We start from the raw sequence: 24,993 nt of genomic DNA on the forward strand, positions 1-24,993 counted from the left end.
CGCCCCCACCTGAGACACCCTTTCTGTGGCTCTTCTCACAGTTAGCTTGGTGGGGTTATTAGCCCACTCGTATGTGATGATGGTTCTACCTTGTCTAGCCTGTGCACACCCGAGGGACAGGACTATGTCATGTGGATCCTGTGTCCTGCGTAGTCCCTTGTACTATTGCTTAAAGAATGCTGAAAGAATAGCTGCTTCCTTTATGAACTAATAATTATGAATAAAAAGCTGCTCATATGTATGTTTTTAAAGTTCTGATGTCATTTATTGGCACAAAAATTTTTCAGATACAACATGGTGCTAGACATGGCTACACTTTATACTTTGTGCATTTAGTTTAATAACTCTTTTGCTCATAATCCCAACATGTTAGCTTTTCCCTCCCCATGTTCAGCACCTCCATGACAGCATTTATGTTTTCCAAGCACAGAGCTTGGATCATAGAGCATTCAGACCTCACTGAAAGCATCCCAGAACTGTGCTGGAGAAGGCCACTGTGGGCCAGCCTGCTGTCCTGTGGGCCCCGCTGTGCCTGTGCTTAGCTGAGACTGCCCACCAATCTGAGGAAAACCTGCTCCCAGCAGTTCGGGTCTTGGACTGAAGTGTGGGAGTCACAGCATCACGGGTGAGGCAGAAGACACACCTTTCCACCCATTTTGGCCCATCTGGCAAATGCTGTTGCCGTTCACGGACCAGCGAGGTAATGGATGGTGAAGGCGATGGAGTTGGCTCCTCCGGCTTCCTACACATGGCCTCTGTGGCCTGAGGATTCTTGACTGAACTGAGTTTGTTGTATCCTTGTTGAGAGGAAGGACCAGGCCATTCTTCTATCAGCAAATGCTTGTGATGAGTTCTCTTGTGAGTTAAGACAAAACCCGTATTTCTAAAGTTATGAATCTTCTGTTCCCTAAAATCAATGGCTTGATTTATCTAGTATTACTGTCCTGGGAACCAAATCAAGCCTTGTGTTTCTGACAGTATATTCTTAAACAGCAGCTAGAAGGTTGGTTCAAACCAACTTTTAATATACAGTAGTTCTTTTCATTTACATTTCAAAATATTTAACAAAGTCGAACTTTCTGACCATGGTTTCAGTTTAGTGGGAGCATATACCAAAGTAGAAAAGCCTCAGGAGAGTCCCTGTGGGTGCATCTGGGTCTCCAGTTACCAGAAAGGACACCTAAGAAGACAGAGAGAAAAGGAATATTTTAATAATTTGGGCTTCTTCAAAGCTTTCCGCTGATACATTGAAAATGGAAAGACCAAGCTCTGACAAGCCCTGGGACATTGCTTGAGATCTCCTGTGACTATGTGTAGAACACACTCATCATCATTTCCAGCCAGCGGCTGATGCCTGCCGCAGTCCCGGGGCACCCCCCATCGCCCTCTCTCTCTCTCTCTCTCTCTCTCTCTCTCTCTCTCTCTCTCTCGAGTTTCTACCTTAAGTGTGCCTCAGGCAACTAATCAAAGCAGACCCTTCAGGTTACAATCCCCGATCATCTATTTGTCTTTTCAGCTCCTTCTCTCTGCCACTGGTCTGGCTTTTCCTTTGCCCTTCTTGTACCTTTGAATTGACAGCAAAAATACAAAAAGAATCCCTCTCCTAAAAAGGGAGTCTTACCTACTCGAAACCATTTTTTAGTGTAATTTAAATTTATTTTGGTATTTGCCTTTCAAATTTGCATCCATATTTTTAACTTTTCTCCTTTTCAGTACAACGAACACACAGTGAACACAAACTTTCAAAGATACTCAAAACTATGATCGCCCTTTATGGTTACCTCCCCAAATCATTTTTTGTGACCCTGGGTTTGGAGCACATGATTGCTTATTTTAACAAAGGTACTCTGACATGCTCACCAGCCGATGTAGCACTGGCAGAGGTTTTCATGGGACGTTGCTTGTTTGATGAGCAGCTCAACTTGCGTTGGGACATCCAAGGTTTCATCATGAGAGAAGTCCCGACCTAGGACAGGAGAAACAAAAACATTTCACCTGCATTTGGTTATCAACTCCCTCCTTGTCCCATCTGGCTTACTGTGTGTGCAGCCTAAGTCAGTTTATCCTCATACACAGTATGAAGGCTACATGGTAGCTGGGTTTTAAATTCACCTCCGTGTAACTTGAATGAACACCAGTCTCCTTCTCCTAAAACAGACTTGGTTCAGAGTGGGTAAACTCCTACACTGGGCTGAGTTCAGGAGGGGCAAAGATCTGGCCAGCAGTTTTAACCCATAATCACCCTTGAGTCCAGCAAGTGGATGAGAAACCCTGTTCGGTTCCAATCCCACTAGCCTCCATTCTTGAGCCTTTCCTCCCAGAAGTCAGCTTGCTTCCACTATAGTCATAATCCCCAAGCCTGAATAGGCACTCACCTGGGTGGCCAGCTTACCATGCTACCTCAGCAGCGTGCTTTTCCACTGCCACAGAGCCATTGCAAGTCCTCTGGCTTCCCACCCTCTGCAGAGGCCCTCTACACACACACACAGTGCTGGACCCCTGATATGTGAGGCTGGGTTCTACATGCAGATTGTTCAGCAGGAGCTCCCTTCTTCACCCCCATCACTCTGGAGAGCTGTCTCCTCCCCCTACTCACGCTAAGTTCACCTGCTTTGGGTCCCATCGCCTCCTGCTTTCTGAGGGGCCTAGGTGTCAACTGCCCTTCCTCTCACTCCTGTCTTCAGCATCCCCCTTTCCAAGAGTTTCCTTCTTCCAGTTTGTAAACCCATTCCTCTCTCCCATTTAGGAAAAAAAGCCTCTCATCCAGCCACTTCCTATCTAGCATGGTCCTCTCCTTTAGAAAGAGCCAAACTTCTCAAGAGTTTTGAAACTTGTCTCCACTTTTTCACCTCCTTCTCCTTCACGTTCTCTTCGACTGCCTCGGTCTAGCTGCCAGGCTCTTCCCAGCTCTCAGAAGGTCGCCACTGCCTTGGGTCCATCCTCGCTCCCTCCTCATCTCTTATGCCTCATCATCAATTCTCTTGATTTTACCTCCTGAAGACCTTGTGAATCCATTTCCGCTGCCCCCACCCTAGTCTAGTCAGCTGTCTGGCCTGGATGACCATGGCAGCTGCCCTCTGCCCTCCCTCCCACTCTGCCCATACGGCTGGAGCAGGCAGCATTCACGATGCAGACCTGCCCAGGCCCTCCTCCTCCCTCCCACCCCACTTAAAGCTCAGTGGTTTCCCACTGCCCTTAGGATGTAGGATAAAAATGTCAAGTCCTGCATGACCTGGCCTTGGCCAACTCAAGAGTCAAAACATTTTGATTTGTGCTTGCTTTTTTGGGGGGCAGTGAGACTAGTGGCTTTCAGACCATTTTCCTTCCCTCCCTCCCAATACAGGGCCCTTGCTTCTGCTGTTTCCTTTGTCTGGAACAATTACCCCTAATTCGCCTTCTTTCAGATCTTAGCTCATGGGTTGTTTGCCTAGAAAAGGTTTTCCTGAGCTCCTGGACTTCAATTCCCCTACTACTGGCACCACAGCCTGAGCCCCTCTCTCCCACTTGTTCCCTCACTGGCACCCGAGTTCCACAAAGGGAGGAAACTATCTGTTTTTACCCGCACTGTTTTCTTAGCATCTAGTACTTGTACGTGCTCAATAAACAAATATACCTTGACCACAGAGTAGGTGCTGGACCCAAATTCTAAGCGCCTGGCCGTTTCATGTCTCACTTAAGCCTCCCGCCTTCTGAGAGAGCCATTCTTGTCACCTTCCAGGTACAGAGACAAAGGCCCAGGGTCACAGTAAGCGGAAGAGCTGGGGTCTTTGGCTTCCCTGACTCCCACCCCTCATGTCACACCATCTGGTCAATGTGACATGTCTTCTTTTCAAAAGTCTGCATTTCTCCCCTTCCACCTTCTCCATGCCATAACAGCTACCAAAATACAGACAGGCAGTGAATCAGAGGGGTTGGATTTGTTCTAATATCAAGCCATGATGATAAAAGAAACTTTCCTCAATTTGGCTGACTTTGGATCCAACAGACCTTTACTTACCTCTGTTAAAGTGAGGTTAATGACATTATAGGCACACCAAAGAGACACTGTGAGTTCAGTTCCAGAACACAGCAATAAAGTGAATATTACAATAAAATCAAATGAATTTTTTGGTTTCCCAGCGCATATAAAGTCGTTTACACTATACTGTAGCCTATTAAGTGTGCAAAGCAGGATGTCTAAAAAAAAAATGTACATGCCTTAATTAAAAAACACATAATTGCTGAAAAATGCTAACTACCATCAGAGCTTTCAGTGAGTCATAATCACTGATCACAGACCATTGTAAGAAATTCATAATGAGAAAGTTTGAAATAGTGTGAGAATTACCAAAATGTGACAGAGAGGCACGAAGTGAGCTTACTGACAGACTTGCTCAACACAAACCTTCAATTTGTAAAAAATACAATAAAGCAAACCCAGTGAAATGCAGCATGCCTGCACTTATTGGTCATTAGAAAGACAACCTGAGACAATGCTTCAATGATGGCCCCAGGCACACCAGTTAGCAGCACTACGTTCAGGCACCAGCACCACTAGAAACGGGGCTGACCACCCACTAAAGAAGAGAAAAGTCTCTCAGAGTTCATGTTCCTTTTACGTAAACACATACACACACGGACACACTCACCAGTGAGCTTATCTCGAACCCTGTTAATAATCTGAATAGCTTTCTTGTTCAGGGCCTCTGGTTTCACCAAACCATCTCCAACTGGAATACACAAAAGCAGAAAAATAGCAGTAAGATCAGATCATCACAACAGGCCTAAAGGATGCCCTTGTTTTCCTCAAATATTCACTTTTGTAAGTGTTGAGCAATTCTTCCTCTATCTTTTGTCTTCAGAATATAATGAGAAATTCACGGAACCTTTTCTGCTCAAAGGCTGTTTTGTTTGCTCCCCTCTTAGGGTACAACACAGCTGCTATTTTCTTAAGCAGCCAGTCATTGGTGCAATTCCCCAGAGGTTGGACTTACTGAAAGAATGAATAGACTCTGGCACTGTGGTCCCTGTTTTCTTATGGGCTGGTTCCCCAAGTTCCACACCATCCAAAATTTCTAGGGGGAAAATAATCAATTAGCAGAAGCCATTGTTCCAAGGTATTAGCTCTAATTCTCCACATACTTGATTTCCTTTAGCATTTGCCCTACCTACCTCAAAAAGGAAAGGAGAGAGGAAGCATTATTATTCTTTATAATATTTAAAAGTTTTTAAACTACAAAGCATGAATTTTCAAGCCAACAGCATTTATAAAGTGTTCTGACATACAGAATAGGTGCATGAGTCAAAGAACTGTTGACAAAACTTCTTTGGTTCATCAAAAACTGATGATAATATAAAGAAAACTAGGTTTTAAGGTTCACACATATGGACAAAGTATTAGTTCCTCAGAGGAATTTGTATGTTAATTGTAGACAGAAAAAGCCCTAAGGCTTTAGGGTCACCATCCAATGACTGTAGTCTTTAGGGGAGAAGAGTTTAGAATCAGAATTATTAAATTATTTACATTGTCCTTGTTCAACACAGGTCTTCAAATGAAGCTACTGATTATAAAACTTTTATTAATGACCCCCTGGAACTTAACTCTTAAGCCACATAAAAAAAACAGGTACACCATCACCTGCTGCCACCAGACCTGGCTGTCCTAATTCCCCTCTGCACGCTACAAGCAGCATATAGGAGTAACTCAGTAACGTATTCATGAGGTGGACTCTGCCAGTTAAACTCCTAAGTTTCACATAGTTCGGATGAGACCAGTCACCTGCACAAGGTACCCCAGACACCATGGGTGACTCAGGTATCATTCACCAATCCTGCCAGTGTCCAGGATAGGGAACACACATGCTCACAGAGGACACAATAATCCAGGACCCGTTGCCTGCTCCAAACACACTTTTCCTTTCTACCCATTCAGATTCCATCCATCCAATAAGGCTCAACTTAAATTCTACCAACCCAAAGGCTCCCTTCACTACTGCAGTTCTGAGTGGTAACTCCTTTCTCTAAGCCCCACAGCCCAATGTTCCAAACCAAAGCTCACTGATTACACAGTACAATGTACTGCTTTATTATTTCGTATGCATTTTGGACAACTCTGTGATGTGATTCTGTGCCTCTCCAGGGTAATCTTTGTATGTCATGCTCTTTTTGCACCCCTTAACATTATTTGCTTTGTGAAGTACCTAGTTGCAAATGTTTCATAAATGTTTGTGGAGAATATTTACTTTTTAACACCCTTCTAGTATGTTCCAAAGAGTGAACTCTGTAGGGCATTGTCAGATGTTATGAAGGGAAAAGGGGCAGGCTGGGGTGGGGGGTGGAGGGGTAGGCTAAAGAAAGTGTGGCAGCTTTCCTCTATGACCTCTGAGGGCGTTCAAGGCACAAGCTCTGCTCTGGCCCTTGGTGGGGCACGGTCTTCCTGGGACAGGGTCCTGTGGACCACACTCTTGGAAACAGTGTTTCTTATGGTTTCCTGGCTTCTCAAGCAGCAATGTGAGTACATTTCTGCTGCTTCCATCTTCCCATTTCTAAGCTATTAACAACACTTTAGGATCAAGGTTATAGACCTAATAATTATCCCAAACCAGACACCATTAAAGGGCATGATAAATACTAGCTAATATCCCGACATTCTTTTAATTGTGTTTTCATAGATAAAGATTAGAGAGTTTGATCAAAATTTCTGAGCTTTAGGTACTCACTCCATCCTAAAAAACATATTAGGTGCTTGGTGCTCAGTTAATATTTCTAACCAAGTTTTAGAAATGAAATAAAATCTGTTAGGTGATATTTTCACAGGGACAGGATGTCTGCACAACTATCACTCTTAAGGGCCTCTGGAAAAATTTGTTTACTTCCTTCATATGCAGCATCTGTTAACTACTTTAAGTCACACCTCCTCACGGCAATAACAAAGCTCACCCTGTTCGAGAAACACTCTGGACAAAAGGGGACAGAATCTGCCGTCTCCCACAGGATGTACTCACCTACTGACTGGCCAGCAGAGTAGGAATCTGTCCTCGTTCGGGACCGCTTGTTACCTTTGGTATTTGCTAGGAAAGGTAATAAAGGGAGGATTAAAAAGTGACTCAAACTTTGACTTAAAGGAAACATGGTTGATATATTTTCTTGCAATCACAAAAATACAATTTTTCAAGAGGTACAGCCCTAAGAAGGAACCAAAGATGTCTTCCTCAGAAGTGAGTGGGTGGATGTTGGCAGGAGTATCCAATCCTGAGGGACACTCAGCATTGTCAAGCTGGGTTTGGATAATGTACACCGGATAACATAAGGTGAAAATTATGACTTAATGGCAGTGGACTGGATGCCTCTTGTTAGTAAACTTCTCCTAAGGAGGTAGGAATAAAGAGTAGACTTAGACATTGCTGACCCAAATCACAACTGCTTAAACTTCCTATCAAAATTCCAGCTTGCTACTCTATATGAAATCCAAACATATGAAAATCATTCAGGTGCTTGATTTATCCTGAAAAATATTTTAATACCTAAACTGGTAAAGTTTTCTGTTCTAGTTAATAAAAATACTTGGCAATTCATATCCAACTACCAGAGCTGCTTTGTAAAAATGCTGCAATAGCTCAGTGATGTACCTCAGGCTCCAGGCTTGAAGGGGGACAGGTTAGTGACATGGGATGTGTCAGATATTCCAATGGAAGGTGGCCACTGCACCCCCAGGCACTTGCCAGTACTCACTGTCCATCAGCCTCCAGTTCAGCAAGGGGTCATAGACAAAGGCTTCCAGCACGGCCATGACACTATCTTTGTGTTCTCGAAGCACTTCCATCACTGTGTGGCATGTGATTCTGTAGTTGCCGTCCAGACCAGTAACCTGAGGGAGGGCCAGAGCCACTTATCATGGAAGTTGGTGACACTGGGCCCTTATGGACTCATGACCAAAACAAAGTCGAGAGGGTCTGTCACCCTCACTTAGGAAGCAGACATGGGTCATTACTGATATATCAGGCTGGGAATGTCTTTAGAGCAAGGAGTCAGGTCAGGACTGTGATTCATGAAACAAGTTCTGATGTGAAGAATGGTTGGACTTTCAAAGACTGACCATTTCTAACACAACAGAAAATACCAGGAAATGACCTGAGAAATAACCTGGGCATTTTGGGGAGCTGCTGAGATCTAACAAGCAAGTATGTCCCCAGCGAGGGCTGGAACTATACTGGTCTCAGTCCAAGCAGCTTGCTCCCCGCACCTACTCACCTCCATGGCATTGGTCAACATTCTTGTTAGTCTAAACGGAATCTTCTCTGGGAACTTCTCTCTGGTCATAGCAACCTATAGGGTAATAAGGGGAAAAACCAAGTCACTGCTTAGGTTGTGTAGCTCTTTTAGCTAAAGCCAGGAGGAGACAGGTGGCTTTCCTTTCTACTGATTTCAGTTAGAGCACAGAAATGAAGTAGCTTGAGTTTAGTGAGGGGACTTGTTATGGGGATTTAAAACACAACTTAAAAAAAAAAGAGCAAGAGAGAGAGAGAGAGAGAAGGAAGAGAGGAAAAAATAGAGAAAGAAAAGAAGTGTGCCTCAGGCCCAGGTCTTCAGCCAGCAGGCCACGTGGGGGATGAGGATTTCTCCAGCCACGAGTGGCGTTCACCCCCAGGGGGGTTACAGTCCAAATATAGTTACGTACCAAGAGCATGGGTTTCATTTCTTAGATTGACTTTCTATCACCTTGGTAGGTAGGGCAGGGGTGAGGACAGGACATCTGAGGTTTCAATTTGCCTAAACAATCAGAGGAAGGTGAAAAGAGGTCATCCAGGAACACGTTTTCACCTCGAAGCAGTCCCCAAAGTCAATGTGCAGTATCTTCCCACTCAGCCGGTCCAGCATTAGGTTGGACGGATGTCTTTGAGAAGCAGAAGAGAGACCAGAGAGGGGTCAGGAGAGCAGCACTGATGAAGACATCAACAGCACGTGATACTCTAGGCCACAGGTCGGCAAACGACAGCCCTCGGGCCAAATTCAGCTCCCCACCTGCTTTTGTAAATACAGTTTTACTGGAACACAGCCGTGCTCACTTATTTATGTATTGTTCAGGCTGCTTTTGTGCTATGATGGCAGAGATGAATGAATAGTTGTGACAGAGGTCACATGGCCAGCAAAGCCTAAAATATTTATTATCCAGCCCTTTATAGGAAAAGTTTGCCGACCTCTGCTCTAGGTCTGAGATGGGAATTTATCTGCGAGAATCACAAGTTGACCCATGACACCATGATAATTTGCCTTTCCCAGATCTTTGGTCACAAGATAAATTGTTTCTGGCATCTGAGTGACAAGGCTCTGTCATTACTACTCAGCACCTGTCACATAGTCTCATCATCCTGAGTCCCCAAGCCATCTAGGCAGGATCATCTTGTTTTTGTCAATAGGCATTCTGCTAATTTGCTATTTTTAAAAGCAAGAATTTATTATTTTTGTGGGATAAAATTATTTTTACTGTCAAATAATTGCATGAGACATGATCCCAGGAAAAAAAGAGTAGACATCAAAAGAACTAGTTTTTTAAAAAGTCTTAGTAAGTCAGTTTCTGAACATTCCTAAGCTACTTTTTCAGTCAGTACAAGTGGATGAAATTTATTATGCAGAAATACCAGAAGGATCTACTTTGGTTGGTTTCAATTACAGAAATAGAATTATTTAACTTAGAATAGTGCTATTAATAAGTGTTTATTGGATCAATATAATCAATTGGATTTAAATGGTTTTTAATTTATTAAACCAACCTATGGAGAAAGTAGTTCCCTCGAACTATGATTCTTCTTCTCTTTAGTTTGATGTGTTGTTCTGTTGGCAAGCATAATAACTTAGGGGACTAAGGTTGATGCTGCAAGAGGGGCCTAAAGTACAAAATACAAATATTTATCAAATGGTCATAAATCTTCCTAGAAAAAAAAATGAAACCATTCATGAAAGCTAAAGGGAGAAAGAAGACTAAAAGAAACAAATTAAATTCACTCACCTATCTCCCAGGCCCAAAATATACCCAACCATGGACATGACCGCTAAAGAGCGGGTGTAATTGGTTCTTCGGTCAAACCACACCTGGAACATAGGAGCACACATGAACCAAGGCTTTGGAAACTGTTCACTAGTTTCAATATGACTACATCTCAATATTTGTTTTCTTATATTCCATCAGTAACCAGTTAGAACATATAATGGAATAAAGATGCCATTTATAATTACAACAATAATAAACTATTGGAATAAACTTAAGAGATGTACAGAGGTAGATGAATAAGAAAATTAAACCTTGCTTAGGAATATAAAGACCTGAATAAATGAAATATCCACTTAAGAACAAGATTTAAGATTATAAAGATGTAATATCCTCCCAAATTATGTGATACATTTAATATAATTCCATTAAAAATTCAGTGGCACTTATTTTGGGAGGAACCTTGACAAAATGATCACAAAATTTATTAAGAAAATTAAGGAAAAAAAAAAGAAAACAGCCAATGAGAAGAGCCTTGTATTAATAGTAGAGGAGAAAAAGGCAGCAGATAAGTGAAACAGAATAGAAGCCCAATAAAGAAAACCAAGGGCAGATAAGAATTTAGTGTACAATAAAAATGGATTATCTTACAAAGTGGGAAAATGATGAATTATTTGGTAAATACCGTGGTGTTAGATAATCATCTTAAAAAAGTAAATTTATATCCTGATCTTAAATTCCAAATTGGGTTAAGGATTTAAATGTAAAAGCAAGTCTTATAAATAGTACAAGAAAAAGTATATAAAAAAGACATAATCTTGAGGTGGAGAGGGCCTTTCTAAATATAAAGCCAAAGGTAGAAATGTGAATGAAAAGGATTAAAAATCTGATGATTTCTAACTTCTGATAATGTCTATACTGTCCATCAAAAACAAAACAAAAACCCCCAACCAACATACCATTAACAAAATTAAAACAAATAAATAAGAAATTTACAACGCATATGAAAACTGTGTTTAACCCACAGCTAATGTCATAGGACGAGTCCACCAGGCACAAGTGAACAAACAGGAGAGACATTTCTGCAGGGTGAGTGGGCCAGAGGGCAGAGGCGTGCGTGGACAGCTGAGCGCGCCTTACCTCAGAGCTGGGGCTTTTTAGCCACAGCAGCTTGGCCAGGTCATCCCCAGCTGTATTATTGACAGCGTGTTCAAACACCTCCACCTTCTGCATCAGAGTCAGGTGATCGTAGTCTGGAGCCATCTGCATCAGGACACAACCATTCTGAGAGAGCAGCCCCAAGCAAGACCAGCAGCTTAAAGCCAGGAGGAAATAAGGCTCTGGGTCCAGGCAGAGCTGGGTTCCAATTTCAACAGCCCAGCCCAAAGGTGAATGAAATAAGAACACTGCAAAAGGAAAAAGGGGGTGGCCACTCTAACTTGATGGCCACAGGACCTGGCAGGGCCTAAGGGTAAAACAGGCCCCCCCCTTATAACAAGAACACTGGAGGGGTCAAGGTTCTGAGGAACAAACAACTCTCTTATTAGTTACACATCTACTAAACATTACTTCCCCATATTATGGCCAGTGCTCTAGATAAACTAGGTGTTCAGTGCACAGATGCTGCCTGATTGTCCAGTCTCATCTAGGATGATGAAAAGCTAATTTCTGGGCTTCAGGGTCCTTCTGTTTCTTAGAGAAGGTTATCTGCTTTAGGACTCATATGTCATTAAACCTTCTGCAATAGCCAATTCCCTCAGATAGATGTTTCAGTGATGTACATACATAGAAGAACAAGAAAAGTGACTTTGTATAGATTTCCTGATTTGTGAGTTTTGCCTCTGAGACATTAAAGGACTGGGTTTGGCAGCCTCATCACATACCCGTAACATGATGCGGTGCTCGATATTGAGAAGGATCTTCTTTTTCTCCCTGTAGTCCCGGATGAGGGCGTGCAGTGTGTCACAGTGGGGGACCCAGCCGATGAGGCCCGAGTTGGTTGATAAGGGGATGACTGCATATCTCTGGATGCTGGCACCCACAGGGAAGCAGGATTATTGTACAGCGAACAGAGTAGACACGTGATCCATTCATACCGTGCAACTAGTTTTAATGACCCCCACCTAGGGCTGTTGTGAGGTGTGTAGGGAGAGACCTGTGCAAAGGCCAAAGCATCACAGAAGATGGTGCACTCATGGTAGAAGCGCACTGCCCATCTTCCCAACCTGCCCAACAACTCAGTGCTTTGGGGGAACAATCCAGTGACTATTTCTAAGCCTAAAATAACCTCCCAACTTAACATTCATGTTCTTAACAGAAAGAGGAGGCATACTGAGGATGGGAAAGGTTTGGCTGGGCTATGACCCCACAAGGGGTAAAGCACATCCCATCTGGAGGATCTCCAGTCTAATGGCCACAAGTTGTTCCAGTCTGGATCCTCGGGAGGTTGTTAAAGGCAGTTAGCAGGAGAATACCCTGAAGAATATAGAGACTTTTTTCTCTTCATGTTTGACACCTTGGCTAGTGATGACCTCCTGTCAGGTACATACTTTTATGATCTATTTCATAAAGGTATGTGACTATGTGGTAGAGATGTAAGAAAAAACTATTAGACCCCTCAAATCACTGCCATTTTCATGGCATCCTGAATACCTGAGGTTCTTCCGAAGAGATGTGGGGTCGTTGGCCAGGAGGGTGTTGACCAGGCCGAAGAGCTGCATCACTCGCTCATCCTGCCGCAGATCCTCGTGGCCCTTCAGGAGGAAAACAAACTCATGCCCGTTGCTGCCTGTGAGGAACGGTGGAGCAGTCAGTGCGGATCAGAGGGTCCCAAGCCCATTAGCCGGTAGACTAGGACTGTTTTCACAAGACCCCAGACCACACATACCTGACCCAGGCACACCTTCTCTACAAACAGAAAAAACACTCCCTGGAATTGATGGGAAAAAAAAAGGCTCTGCTTTTGATGGTCCCCCAGGGAGATGATGTTCAAATTAAAATTAAGTGAAATGAAGAAAAGCTCTGTGTCTGAGGACCAGGAATGATTCTGCAGAGTCGGTCATTCTCTACGTTCCCTTCCCCAACCTACTCTCTGTCCTTCTCTATCCTGAGAAGCCTGGTCCCTAGGGGCTGCACCACTGTGCTCTCAGGTGGGCTTGGCCAGTGGGGGCACTGGCAGGAGGTCAGACGGCAGGAAGAGGGAGAGGTCAGGGTATTTGTCCCAGACCACTGGCCAGGCTACAGTTTTAGAAGCAGCTATGACCCTGTCTGGGCTTCAGCCTTTTTCCAGCTTGTAAGCCTTTGATGATGTCTTGCCAATGGGTTTCAGCCCCGGGCAAGTTTGCTATGGATTCAATGTAACCAAAGAAATTAACAGCAAAACCTTCTTTGGGGTGAAAGGGTTTATTACCCCCAGCTTGTTCTCCTGGCAGTAGGTCGAGCACTAGCGTCTCTGCCTCCGCCCAGGGCTCTGGGCCGAGCTCTCTATATAGCGCAATAATAGCTTATTGCCTAAAGGTGTGGAAGTGGTAGTCTAGCAACAGGCCAGTTACATCATCACGTGGTTTAAGTTCAATGAGGATCCTGGCCATAGGAACCCCAGCTTCCCCACAGATGGGCTCCCCGCCCTCCAGGTCTGGAGGGTGGGTGAGTGACAGCTTCTCACCTTTGGCTCTAGGATCTCTGTTATGCGTCTGGAAACAGTTCCCTCATTACCCCAATTAAAATATGCCAAGATCCTGACTGACACCTATTTCCATATTAGAGGACGCCAGCTCATGCAGAGATGGCCACCTGTGACCATGACTAACTGGTGCTGGTGAATAATCACTACATTCAAAAAACATGAGCATTATTAAAGGGGAAAGACCTCAAAGTGCGACCAGAGTACTCAGGCCTCCTGAAACCACTCTAGATAGGAAACAGCGTCACTGTGAGAATTCATTTCTACCTCAGTTTGTTCACTTGGTACAATTATTTCCCTCAAGGAGACTGATGGTAAGAAAGAATATTCAAGAGCCCAGAGGCCCCCTTCCCTCAGGCTGAGCTTGCCACTGTCCATGCTCATATCCAGAGGTCGCTTTGTCGGCCTCATCAGCTCCCCAACAGCTGCCTACCACAGCCAGTCCTCCACACTGCATGCCTTTACAATTCCCTTCTGCCCGTTCTCATGCAGAATCATAGTGCTTCGTCTGAACAAGCACGGCTACATGAATAATCCAGGAGTCCCAACGAGGGAGTACTAAGGAGAAATCCCCTGGTCTTCCGTTCCTCTCTTAGTAAACATGGGAGGGATGGAGCACAGGCGAGATGAGCAGTGTGAGTAGTCAGCAGTGATTCCAGGAGAAGGGGGGGGTTTAGCCAGGTGGGAGGGAGACGCAGGCGGCCACAATGCACAATGGTCCTTACCCATGAGTGTCAACTTCCGGGGCCTCTGCTTGGATGTGATGACTTGCAAAGACGGTGCTATCGACTGAATGCGAATGATTGGCTGGTTGGGGTCGTAAGTTCCTGGTACAGCCAATTCGAGGTCCCGGCACATCAGAAGTTTTGGGGAAACATACTGCAGCTCTAAGGATGTGAGCTGAAAAATTACCACAGGGTTTAGTTTTCTGACTCCAGGGAGGAATTTAAATGCAATTTAAGTATTTTTCAAAGGATTGCTAATAGCAATGATCTGTGTCAAAGTCTGCAGAAACCAGTTGCTTCAGAATTATGGTTAGAATATTCATAGAAAGCAAAATACAGACTATCGTGACAGGAACCTTGCTAGAGCCTGAGGATCCTACCTGCGGCAGCTGCTTTGAGATTCTTCTGAACACGTGGTAGTAGAGGTCCCAGGCTTGGGTGAGGTCCTTGACATTCCCTGACTTCATGTACTTCCGGCACCACTCCTGGGCCTCCATTAAATCTCGACCATATGCCTGAGAGGAAGAGCAGGGAAAGCAGGCGCATTGTCAAGACGTCGGCTGAGCCACAGGCTGGCTCCCGGAGCAGCAGGCAGAGCGCCTCAGGAGCACCTGCGGCAGGAGGGCACCAGCATGACGGCTCAGTCAGTGGAGCCCCGCAGCTCCCCAGAGCTCCCCACCTCAGGGTGCATCACTAGGTAAAGGAAGGCCAAGGAGAGACGACATGACCCACGGGGGAGGCACGTGGTTTTCCAGGTAAAATTTAGGGAGGGTTCTTGTAACTTAATGACAACTGAATGTCTGGTGTGTTTATATCCGGAACCTCCACTGGAGTACATTTTATTCAGGTCAGCAGAAAGCACAGGGTGGAAGGAGTCTGGTCACGGCTGTGGGTCACGTCATTTCATGCCCCTGGATTCCATACCTGGTTAAAGGATGTCTCCTTCAGAGTCTGCGGTCCCCGCTCCATCATAGCATGCAGGGGCTCCAGCACCTCAAACATGCCTTTCACGTTCCTCTCCCCGAAGTACAAACGAGACGCTTCTTCCAGGCCTTCATGCCACATCTCATGCCAGAGGATGGCCACTCGGATTAGCTCCTCACTCACCTAGATCAAAGAGGGGAGGAGAGAAGCAGCAAGGATAAACGAAACCCAGAAAGGCCGGTCTTGGGGAAGCAGGAGGTACTCTTCCTGGCAGCCAGAGGGGGCATGCAGCAAGTTCCTGAGGAAGGAAAACCACCTCTGGGGAGCCCTCTGGCTGGGTGCCCAGGACCGTGAGGTCCCGCACTGGCTCCTCACTCACCATCATGGCTTGCTGTACCAGGGTGTTACTGTGCTCGCACATGTTCTTCAGAATCTTGTTGGCTGCGTTGTGACGGGCTGTGGTGGTAGACTTAGAAGCAACGGTCAGGGGGTAGATGAGGGCCTGAGCAAATACAGAAGGAACATTTACATACAAATTTGTGAAAGCCGCCTGATACTAATTTTACGGAGGACAAAAGAAATGTGAGTATGATATAGACACTCATTTGGTCAGCCAGGCAGGGGCAGCTCCTTCTTTGCGGGAGGGATCACTGGGACTGCCAGCGGGGCAGACCTTCCTAGACTCCTGGTTCCTGCATTTGTGTCTCTAGAGAAGCTTTAGGGAAGGCTGAGCACCAAATCAAAAAGGTCAGTTGTTAATGAGAAACTGCTCAGGGTCTCCACATACCTGTGGGTGGTACCGACCAATGTCGGTGAGAAGCTGGTGAATGAGACGTCCCACCAAGGGCCTAGGCGTATCGATTCTTGCAATGAGCTGAGGTATAACCTGGTATTCAAAAAGACACAGTATGCATATCAGACATAGAAAAATTCTAGTTACTTCTCTGGACAATGACCAGATCCTGTCATTGACCCACTGTCAGATCCTGTCATTGACCCACTGACCCTGTCAGTGACCCACACACACAGGTGCATCTTGGCAGATGCGGTTAGGCTCTGAAATGGCTCATTGCCTTTAGTTCTCTAAAAGAAATTAAAGAAGATATGGAGTCTTGCTCTGGGGACTGAGCCCTACGGCCTTGGTGCTACGCAACAAATGCTCCCTTGTTACTCCAGACACTGCATGATTCTAAGGGACAGAGGAGTTGCGAGAGCTAACTTATCCTTACCTATAACAAGCATCCTCACCTGTAACCAAGTGTCAATCTGGATGGCTTTCACCCCTTCCACTAAGGCTTCATTTACATCTGGCCAATGACCATAATCAAACCATAAGGTGAGGACTCTGGAAAAGAAAAATGAGAAAGTCACAGGAAATTTAGTTTTTCCACTTTTACTGTGTGTTTTACATCTTTAAGATTCCTGAGAAGAGAAACTGTCAGGTGGCTCTTCAGTGTTTATAGTCTCAGGTCCACTTGGGAGTGGGTGGCTGGTGATGGCTGGCAGTACTTGACTGAATACAAGCAGGATCATTCCAAGTGGATGATTATTTCATTCCAGATAATGTACAAAGATCACCAGGGTATAAGCTCAGAAATGGATAACCCATGGATAAACTTTGCACATGAGAGTCCCCTGCATAGCAGTGGCAGCAGGTAAACCTGGGACCTAGCCAGCCACAGGTCCTCAGAAGAAGGGGGGCGGGTACTTACCCCCATCATCTGTAGTCTCTTGGCCATTTGTTGAGGCCTCTTATAAAGTTGCCTCTAAAAGCTGAAGGGATTTTAGCAGTACTGCAAGAAAGAGATGACTATCTCCTCCCTACATAAAAACCACACACGGAGAGTTCTCAGGTCCCTTCTCCTCAATGGGTGCAGATTTCCCCCACACGGGGGCCTGGTCAGCTATTCCCCTTGGATGTTCTCCTCAGGATGGGGAGGAGAAAGAAGACTTTAGGTGTAACTTCTGTGTCCTGCCATTCACATGGCCTGCAGGGCTTCCCTTCCCTTCCCCGATACCTGAGCGTATCCTGGAGATTGTTGCCCCGTGACAAGGAGATGGAACGGAAGAAGCCCTGGACGGCAGGGACGGTGTACATCAGGAGGGTTTTGGACAGATCCTGTTGGAACACACGTGTGTTAACGGCACTCCTGCCTTGGCTTTCTCCCTGTCACACAGGCATAACAGCATGCTAGTAGTACCTACCTCAAGGAGTGGCTATGAGGAATAGATCAGTTAATGGACGAGAGCCTTTGCTTTAGTCCCTGGTGCATAGCAAGCACCCAGTAAGTGGCAACTGTGTCATAATTGTTATTATCTTGGGCTAATGGTGGCAGGAGATGGGGCTGAGGCTCTGATCATGAGGATCTCTGGCCTGTCAGCTGCCCCGCATACTCTGAACAGACAGCCCAAGAGGAGTGGGTGGAAAGGAAGGCAGAGGACAGATCCTGCCAGGCTCTATCCTCAGACTGGACCAGCAGACGCACATGGCCACCCACACACACAGGTGCAGGGCATTAACAGAGTAAGCTCACTCTTCTGGGCCCCTGGCAGCAACCTGAGCACAAGCATAGGCACAAAAGCACCGTCTCAAACACTGCTGGAGGCAACGAGGCAACACTTCCTAGCTTCATCTGGCTCGGAGAGTGAAACCTCAGGTTCCTTTGAGCCCCTCCCTCCCCACAGGTGCCTGTGCCTGGCCAGTCCTCAAGGGAGGAGGAAGGGAAGGGTACCTCGGTGACCTTCTTCTGCAGAGGGGAAGGGGTGGGGCTGTTCTCTGTGCTCTCGGCCTCACTCTCGCTGTTGCTGCCCTCGGTGCTGGTGGCCGTGGCGGTGGTCGCTGTGGTGGCAGCGGTGGCTGTGCTGGTGATGTTGGCCCCACTGGCATGACGCAGCTTCTTTTTCTCGTCACGGGCTTGGTTCTGATGTTTATAGTGTAGCACAGCTTCAAAGTTCATCACTGCCCATGCGTGCCAGGCCTGGGTGGGGCGGGGGTCAAGGACAGACAATGGGGCTGTGACCAAGAGCAGTGGAAGGAGCTTCGAGGAGCGTGAGGCCAAAGCTCAGGAAATGCTGTGACTGTCCTCTCTTCTCAGCAGACAGTAGAGCAAAATTTCACTTCAATGAAAGACTCAGGAAAGGGGGGTTTACTAAATGCCATGTGATCCCTTCACTGTGTGACCCACTCACCCTAGCAGTGACCACACTCAGTGCTGTTGGGGAGGTGACGCAAAGTGGAGCAAGCTCTGGTCCTTACCAGGGCCCTTCTCTTCTAGTGGGGCAGCTAAATCATCGGTCTAACAATGGGCAGACTGCAGGGGGGCACTGTGGGATGGACAATGGGAATGCCAGGGACAGCGAGTGGGCAAGGTTCAGAGAGCAGAGATTTGGGTAGGTCTGGAAGAGAAGCCTCCATGGGCAAGAGAGGGCAGCAGCAAGGACCTCCTGGGCTGGGGCAGGGCAGAGACAAAGATGCGGGCTGGGCAAGCACAGGATGGTTCATGGGAAACAAACGGCTCTGCCTGAAGCTGGGGGGGGTATGCAGGAGAGCGGTGAGGGGAAGCCTAGCAAAGTGGCAGGGTCAATTGTGGAGCCACTGGCATGTTAGCCCAAGGAGGTCCCATTTCTTTCTGGGTTTTAAAGATCCCTTAGGCAGCAGTCTGTAACACAGATCACTTAAGAGAGGAGCAGCTAAGGGGAGTGAAGGTCTAAGTCTTAACCAGGTCATACGACAGCAGGAAAGGGAACACAGGGCGAGCATTATGGAGCTGTTCCTCCATTTAGCTCTCACACCTGGTGCGGGCCTATCAGACAGCCGGTGCTCACTGCCATTGGCTGGAAGAAGCTCTGGTGCTCATTTGGGTAAAGGAGGAACTATTCACACCACTGAAGTTTTGAGTTACTGTGACACTATGGTATAGCACTGCCTGGTGTAGAGAGCACGGGGAAGTTTGATTTGTAAGTCTGATCTCGTAAGTTTGCAGCAGGACATTAAATAATCCACTAAAATAGTTGGGCTTCCTGGATATCAGAAAATTTCTATCAATTTCTTGCTAAAAACTTTTAACATAAATGTGTCCATTTCCCCACCAAAGCAGAGTAGATTGATCCTATTGACCTTTATTTGGAAAGAATTCTACAATGACCCAGGTTCAGTTTTCTCATATGTTCATTTACTCAACAAATACTTCTTCTGTATCTACCATATGCAAGGCACTGAACTAGAATGTCGAGTGAGACAGAAACAGTCCCTGAGTGTGCACAGAACACACAGATGGAAAGAGACAGCACAGACCCCAAGGAATGATACTAGGAAACAATGGAATTCCTGGGACCAGTTTTTTTCTTGTGACTTGTTTCTTTCCTAAAAACTGAATGAAGAAAAGTACTCTTGTTAGGAGATAGTTCTAATTAGTAAGGTTCCAACTAATTAAGGGTTTACTGGATTTATTTTTTCTAGCCTTGGACTGAAGCTGTCCTAGACAGAATAATTATTGTTGATAACATGAATCAATTTTTCAGATCAGAAAGAAGCATGATTAAACCAGGAAAAGATTTTTTACTGTAGATGCCTCTGTGGTCTCAGATGCAAGTTTTGACACTGGAGGGATTAATTCACAAAGTATTAGCAAGCTAAGGAAATACTACAGAGAAATTGATGACATACATCTTACAGGCCAAGCAGCTATTACCAGGAAACGCCTCAGAAAAGATAAAAAAAAATGACGACGTGTGCTCTCACCAAACACTTCCAAGGCCTCTCCTTCACTAGTTCAATCATATCTTTATACATTTCTCATTTTGTTTATCTTCTTGAAAAGTTTCCTATGATATAACAGGATGCTACTGAGAGCTTTCCAATAAAAATAGAGAAAGTTATGTTCATAGATGAGGAGCAGGCAGGGATGGAAATCAGAAAAAAGCTGGAAAGGGACAGATGACCTAAGGGAAGATAAAGTTCCAGAGACTGGCCATGTATCCAGATGCTCCAAGGAAAACAAGCAGCTGAGAGTCTGTAAGTCAAGAGCATTCCCCAGTGCCACACACATAACGGTGCAATAAATTACTTTTCAAATAAAAGAATCTATCAATCTTTGTATCAATTAAGCTTGTAAGGGGCCTGACACACTGGCTCCTGGCGCTCAAAGGAAGCAAACTCACAGTATCAGACCAGCACCAAAGCTTGGCTGTGAGCCAGCGGGCACAGGCGAGCAGAGCCAGGCTGACAGACACAGACAGGGCTTTACATTTGGAGAAGGCACCGTGGGAACCCCAGCCGCCCCTGCGTCTGGGTTACCTTGTACCAGCTGCGGTCATGCTCCGTGGCAGCACTGTAGTACTGCAGGACTTTGGGGATCGTGCTCTCGTTGATGCCCTGTAAGTTCAGCTGCCACTCCCCGAGTTTCAGAAAACATCTGAAAACAGAGAAACAAGCCCCGTTGCTCCTTCCTCAAAACAACCCTCTCAAAGAGGACAATGAATTATGTTAGGGATGCAACAAAGCCTCTTGATACTCTGGCTCTCAGAAAGCAACATGATGGAACCACTAGAATTCCTAACCACATGGAAGGAAGAAGATGGGCTTTGTGGATAAATTTTTAAGGTATCTCTTCTACTTGACCTTTGTCATTCAATGCTAGCATAAACCAGGTATTTGGTATAAAGAGGTCTGTATGGACCTATCTATGCCAGATCCAATTTTTGTGGGTGACAGCTGTTGAGAGTAACTTTTCTTAGTGATTGCTATATGGCTTCTCCCTTACTTTCCCCTTCTCCTCCATTCTTTACGATGATATTATTAACAGCTAACATTTGCTGATTGCTACCATATTCCAGGTACTGTTCTAAATGCCTGGTGTAGTCTTAACCATTATTCCTTATACCACCTTCTAGCACCCTGGGAAGTAGGAGCTCCCACTATCTATCCCTTTTTATATGAAGACAACACTGAGGCACAGAAAGGGTAAGTCACTTAAAGTCACACATCAGATTAGCAGCATAATGGCACTGAAAACAGGAAGTCCATCTCTAAAGCCAGATAACTAGGAGGAGAACAGCACATGGGGGTCTTGGGCTGCTGGGAAAATAAGGAGCAGCATGATTGACTGGCTGCCTGGGATTCCCACTGGATGAGGTGAGAGCACTGTAAGCAACCAGCTGCCCGGCAGCCCTGAGGTGAGCCCCTTGAGATGAGGCTGCTGACAAGCAGGGCTAGTGTTCCCCAGCCAGTGGGAACCTCACCGGGCCATGAGCTTGTGCAGCTCTTGCTTATGCTGCTGGTCCTCGGTAGCGATGGCGTGCTGGGCTTGCTGCTGCACGGTCTGAACGAAGTGCTGCATGTGCTGGAAGGCATCAATCTGTAGCAGGACAGAGGCACAGGGAGCCACTTGGCACTCGGCCTAACTTCATGGAAAGAAACTACTGTTCATCTAAAAGGCATGTGAGCCACCCCCTCTCCCAAGAGAATATCCCAGAACAAAGGATAAGGAGTTTGTAAGACAGAGGACCAGTACATGATGCAGGGAGATGGCTGGGCTTTTCAAGAAGATTCGTATTTTTTCAACTGAAGTCTTAGCTCTCCTTGGCCAAGTGTAATTACTGTTTTAATAACGCTTAGAAGAGCTACTTGCTTGGCTACCCCAAATAACAATTCACATGAAGTAATTTGAAGCAACTGCTTACTTCACTATCAATATATTGCCCTGGGGGAAATTAGGCTTATGGGGAATTTTTTCAGGCTAGTAAAACTTAATTATTTGTTTCAAAAGCTATGGTATCTTGACCCTCCAGCAGAGCAAAACCCATAGTTTAAAAAATCTGATAGAACCCTTAGTACCCAAATAAGAACATAGATAGGGTAAAGCCCCACATATTCAAGTGGAAACAGGGGAAGACACTAGGCAGCAGACATCTAGTTGAACACAGTGGCTTAGGAGCAAAGTCTTCAGAGCATCCTTGAGCAGTTAGATGTATTTACACTACGAGATCTTATACAAAGTGAGCAGAGGGCATCTGGATTAGGAACAGAGAGCAGAACTAGGGATGAGCAGAGACAGACTCAGACATCGGGGGTAAGCTATAGGCCATTTGTGTGAACCAGCCATGGCCACCAACATTAGCATCTTGATAAATGGGGTCCATACTATTTTTAAAGAGCTTCAAGGATGGAGGTAGACGGAGCACAGACATCAAAAACTCAAAGAGAAAAATGGTAAAAGCTAAATCCACCAACATAGAGAATAGAAACAGTATGTGAGGGAATGTGAAAAAGAGGCTGTGTGTTCTTTGCTGCAGGAAAGGAGGGAAAAAAACACTTCAAATAAATAAGGTCAGAATTTCTCCTTATAGTAAATCATATAAGACTTTCTTTTCTTTTTTTTTTTAAAATAGAAACATGTCATTGGTGATAGCCTTGATGGAAAAAACAACTCCCTGGCTTGGGGGCCAGGACCAACCTCAGATACTTCTCAACATAAGCAATTAACTGGCATCAAGAGACAGCGCTTAACCCAGAGGCAGAATGATGTGATGAACAATTTTTCAGGCAGCTAATCCACGCACGAGGACAGGGCAGACGCACAGGCATTCCCAGTTAACAAGACACCTGTCTCCTTCAGACACCTGCCTTCACAGAGTTCCATTACTCACCACTGGCTTTGAAAAATGAACTACATAAGCATCCCACATCCAAGAAGTGATAAATGTTCCTTTAGTTTTTCTTCTATGAGACCTACACTGACCAGATTTAAATGTGATTAAAAAGAAAAAAAAAAAAGAATTGGGAGGCAGTACTAAAAAGATCAATCTTGGAAAAGGTGATTGATAATTCAGTGTGATTAGCGTGCACATTAAGCAGGTGAGGACTAAACAGTAACTGATACCAGGTGCTTTCCTGACACACAAGCTATGTGTCACTATAGCCCAGTTTAAATAAAGTTTAAACTCTTTTTGGGAGACTAGACAAGTTGTCAGAGCAAAAAAAAAAAAAATAGCTGCCAAAACTGGGTATTGGTTTGGATTTGAACTTACTAAATATGAAATTTAGTAAGTTTATCAGGCATGGGAAAATCAATTACCTTTCAACTCTGTGGCACAGAGCTAAATTATTTTCACGGGACTGAAAAGGTCCTATTAACAACTCCTTTTCTCCATCCACAGGAAGTGAGGAAGGGGAAAAACAATCGTTTCTCTTAGAGGAAGGACCGGTCACGTGGAGGATGGGGCTTCTCTCAGGGCCAGAGTTTAAGCTGAGCATAGCATTTCTGGTTCTGGACTACCTGAGGGCTGTGGGCAAGAATGATGTTCTCAGCTTAGTGAAATTTCACCAAAGGACCAACCTGTCTTTAGATTCTGTGTGTGTTTCATCTAGGACAACGTTGTACGTTCACCCATTGCCCGATGCCTTCCTGAAGAACAGGGTCTGCTGTTCTCCAGACACTTTCATCTGCCTCCGGCAAGGCACAGAGTACAATCCTTGTTTATTGTGGAGGGAAGTAAAGCTCAGAGAAGTGAAGTGACTTGTTCAATGGCATAATTGTTATTAAGTGGTCAGTTTTCTTTGAGTAGCTCCTGAATTTTTGTGAAGATGTGACATCTCTAGCTTTGAGCTTGAAGTTCAAGCATCTAACTTTAAATAGGTCTCTAAAATTTTAATCCATGTGGTTTTATGGTCTCCTACCAGAGTTTGGGCCCCTAAGAAAAGGGCAAAACCTGTGGAGAAGTTGGACAATGGTTGTATGTTGAAAGAGGCCACTCTTGGTTGAGATGTTAGCCAAAGGGCTCCTTCTGCCTCCTTTTGGCAACATATTCAAAGACTTGGAGGCTATAAGTAGGAAGGAAACCAGGTTATATTCTGATTCAGCACCTTCTGTTTTTCTCATTTGCCTGGAGGAAGGTAAGGCTTTGAATCAGAGCTGCTCTGGCCAGGGAGGCTCACGGAGACCAAGCAAAAGAAAATAAAGCCCCCAAAACTTGTATTTTGGCGAAAGAACCTTGGGCCATCACTATTGATGTTCACCCCAGCCAAAGACCTAGCATCTAGGTGCAGAGGTGTTGATCCCACTCTGGGTGGCATTCACAGTCAGTCAACCACCCACAAAAGAAGTTCATTTCTAGACACAGTCTGAGGATCCCCAAGTATGCCTGCAGCAGAGACAACTGCTATTTATCACATTGTTCCACAGCCATGGCTCTGGTGGCTACTCTGCATTCTGTTCTCATCTCAGGCACCACCGTGGGGAACGCAAATGGGAGAGGAGAGCCGGGAATCTCCTGTTTGGTAAGGAGGATGATGGGAGAGCCAAAGCAGGTGACGAGTCTGCCTCAAGGGCCTACTTGTTAATCATCACCATCATCCAGGGAGATTGTTTAAAAAAAAATAAAAACAAAAATCCCCACCAGGAGCCACATCTATTTCCCAAGGACCTATCTGCTAATAAAGTGAGAGGAATTCCACACTGGCTTCAAGATGACTTTCCCCATGGATTTTGGCCATTACACTCTTGAGCGTTGCTGCTTTTGCCAAACTGATGATAGGAAAGCAGATGAGAAGTCTTAAAAACCAAATTAGTCTTGTGAAAGTTCCAGTCTGTGTTTCCACAAAAATGTTGCTTTTTTTTAGTACCAAACAGCCCATCCTCTCTTAGGGAGCAGAAAGTTGTTTTTTTCTATTTTCCAGCACATTCTGGCTGCTAATATAA

At 45.3% G+C, this 24,993-nt stretch overlaps 1 protein-coding gene across 5 annotated transcripts in view; it reads right to left on the reverse strand.

The window, feature by feature from the left end:
* Nucleotides 1–239: 239 nt before the first annotated feature.
* The window catches only part of MTOR (mechanistic target of rapamycin kinase), a 133,187-nt gene continuing 108,433 nt past the window's right edge, over nt 240–24,993 (reverse strand). For 4 of the 5 annotated variants that reach the window (XM_036999744.2, XM_036999745.2, XM_036999742.2 and 1 more), the window contains 22 exons: nt 21,536–21,651; nt 20,592–20,709; nt 18,028–18,273; nt 17,314–17,414; nt 16,544–16,640; nt 16,083–16,181; nt 15,675–15,797; nt 15,296–15,478; nt 14,752–14,886; nt 14,372–14,546; nt 12,617–12,752; nt 11,848–11,995; nt 11,105–11,227; nt 9,986–10,068; nt 8,800–8,872; nt 8,230–8,304; nt 7,711–7,846; nt 6,984–7,049; nt 4,974–5,054; nt 4,629–4,709; nt 1,861–1,966; nt 240–1,180 (listed from right to left, as the gene is read on the reverse strand). In XM_036999744.2, the coding sequence (XP_036855639.1) occupies nt 1,165–1,180; nt 1,861–1,966; nt 4,629–4,709; nt 4,974–5,054; nt 6,984–7,049; nt 7,711–7,846; nt 8,230–8,304; nt 8,800–8,872; nt 9,986–10,068; nt 11,105–11,227; nt 11,848–11,995; nt 12,617–12,752; nt 14,372–14,546; nt 14,752–14,886; nt 15,296–15,478; nt 15,675–15,797; nt 16,083–16,181; nt 16,544–16,640; nt 17,314–17,414; nt 18,028–18,273; nt 20,592–20,709; nt 21,536–21,651 (2,517 nt within the window). In that variant the 3' untranslated portion in view covers nt 240–1,164. Of the gene's footprint in view, nt 1,181–1,860; nt 1,967–4,628; nt 4,710–4,973; nt 5,055–6,983; nt 7,050–7,710; nt 7,847–8,229; nt 8,305–8,799; nt 8,873–9,749; nt 9,864–9,985; nt 10,069–11,104; nt 11,228–11,847; nt 11,996–12,616; nt 12,753–14,371; nt 14,547–14,751; nt 14,887–15,295; nt 15,479–15,674; nt 15,798–16,082; nt 16,182–16,543; nt 16,641–17,313; nt 17,415–18,027; nt 18,274–20,591; nt 20,710–21,535; nt 21,652–24,993 lie in introns of those variants that run through there. The other variant, XR_005056362.2, reaches the window with a different exon arrangement.

The sequence above is a fragment of the Manis javanica genome, chromosome 4 (genome assembly GCF_040802235.1).
Source record: "Manis javanica isolate MJ-LG chromosome 4, MJ_LKY, whole genome shotgun sequence".
Classification (NCBI taxonomy): Eukaryota; Metazoa; Chordata; class Mammalia; order Pholidota; family Manidae; genus Manis; species Manis javanica.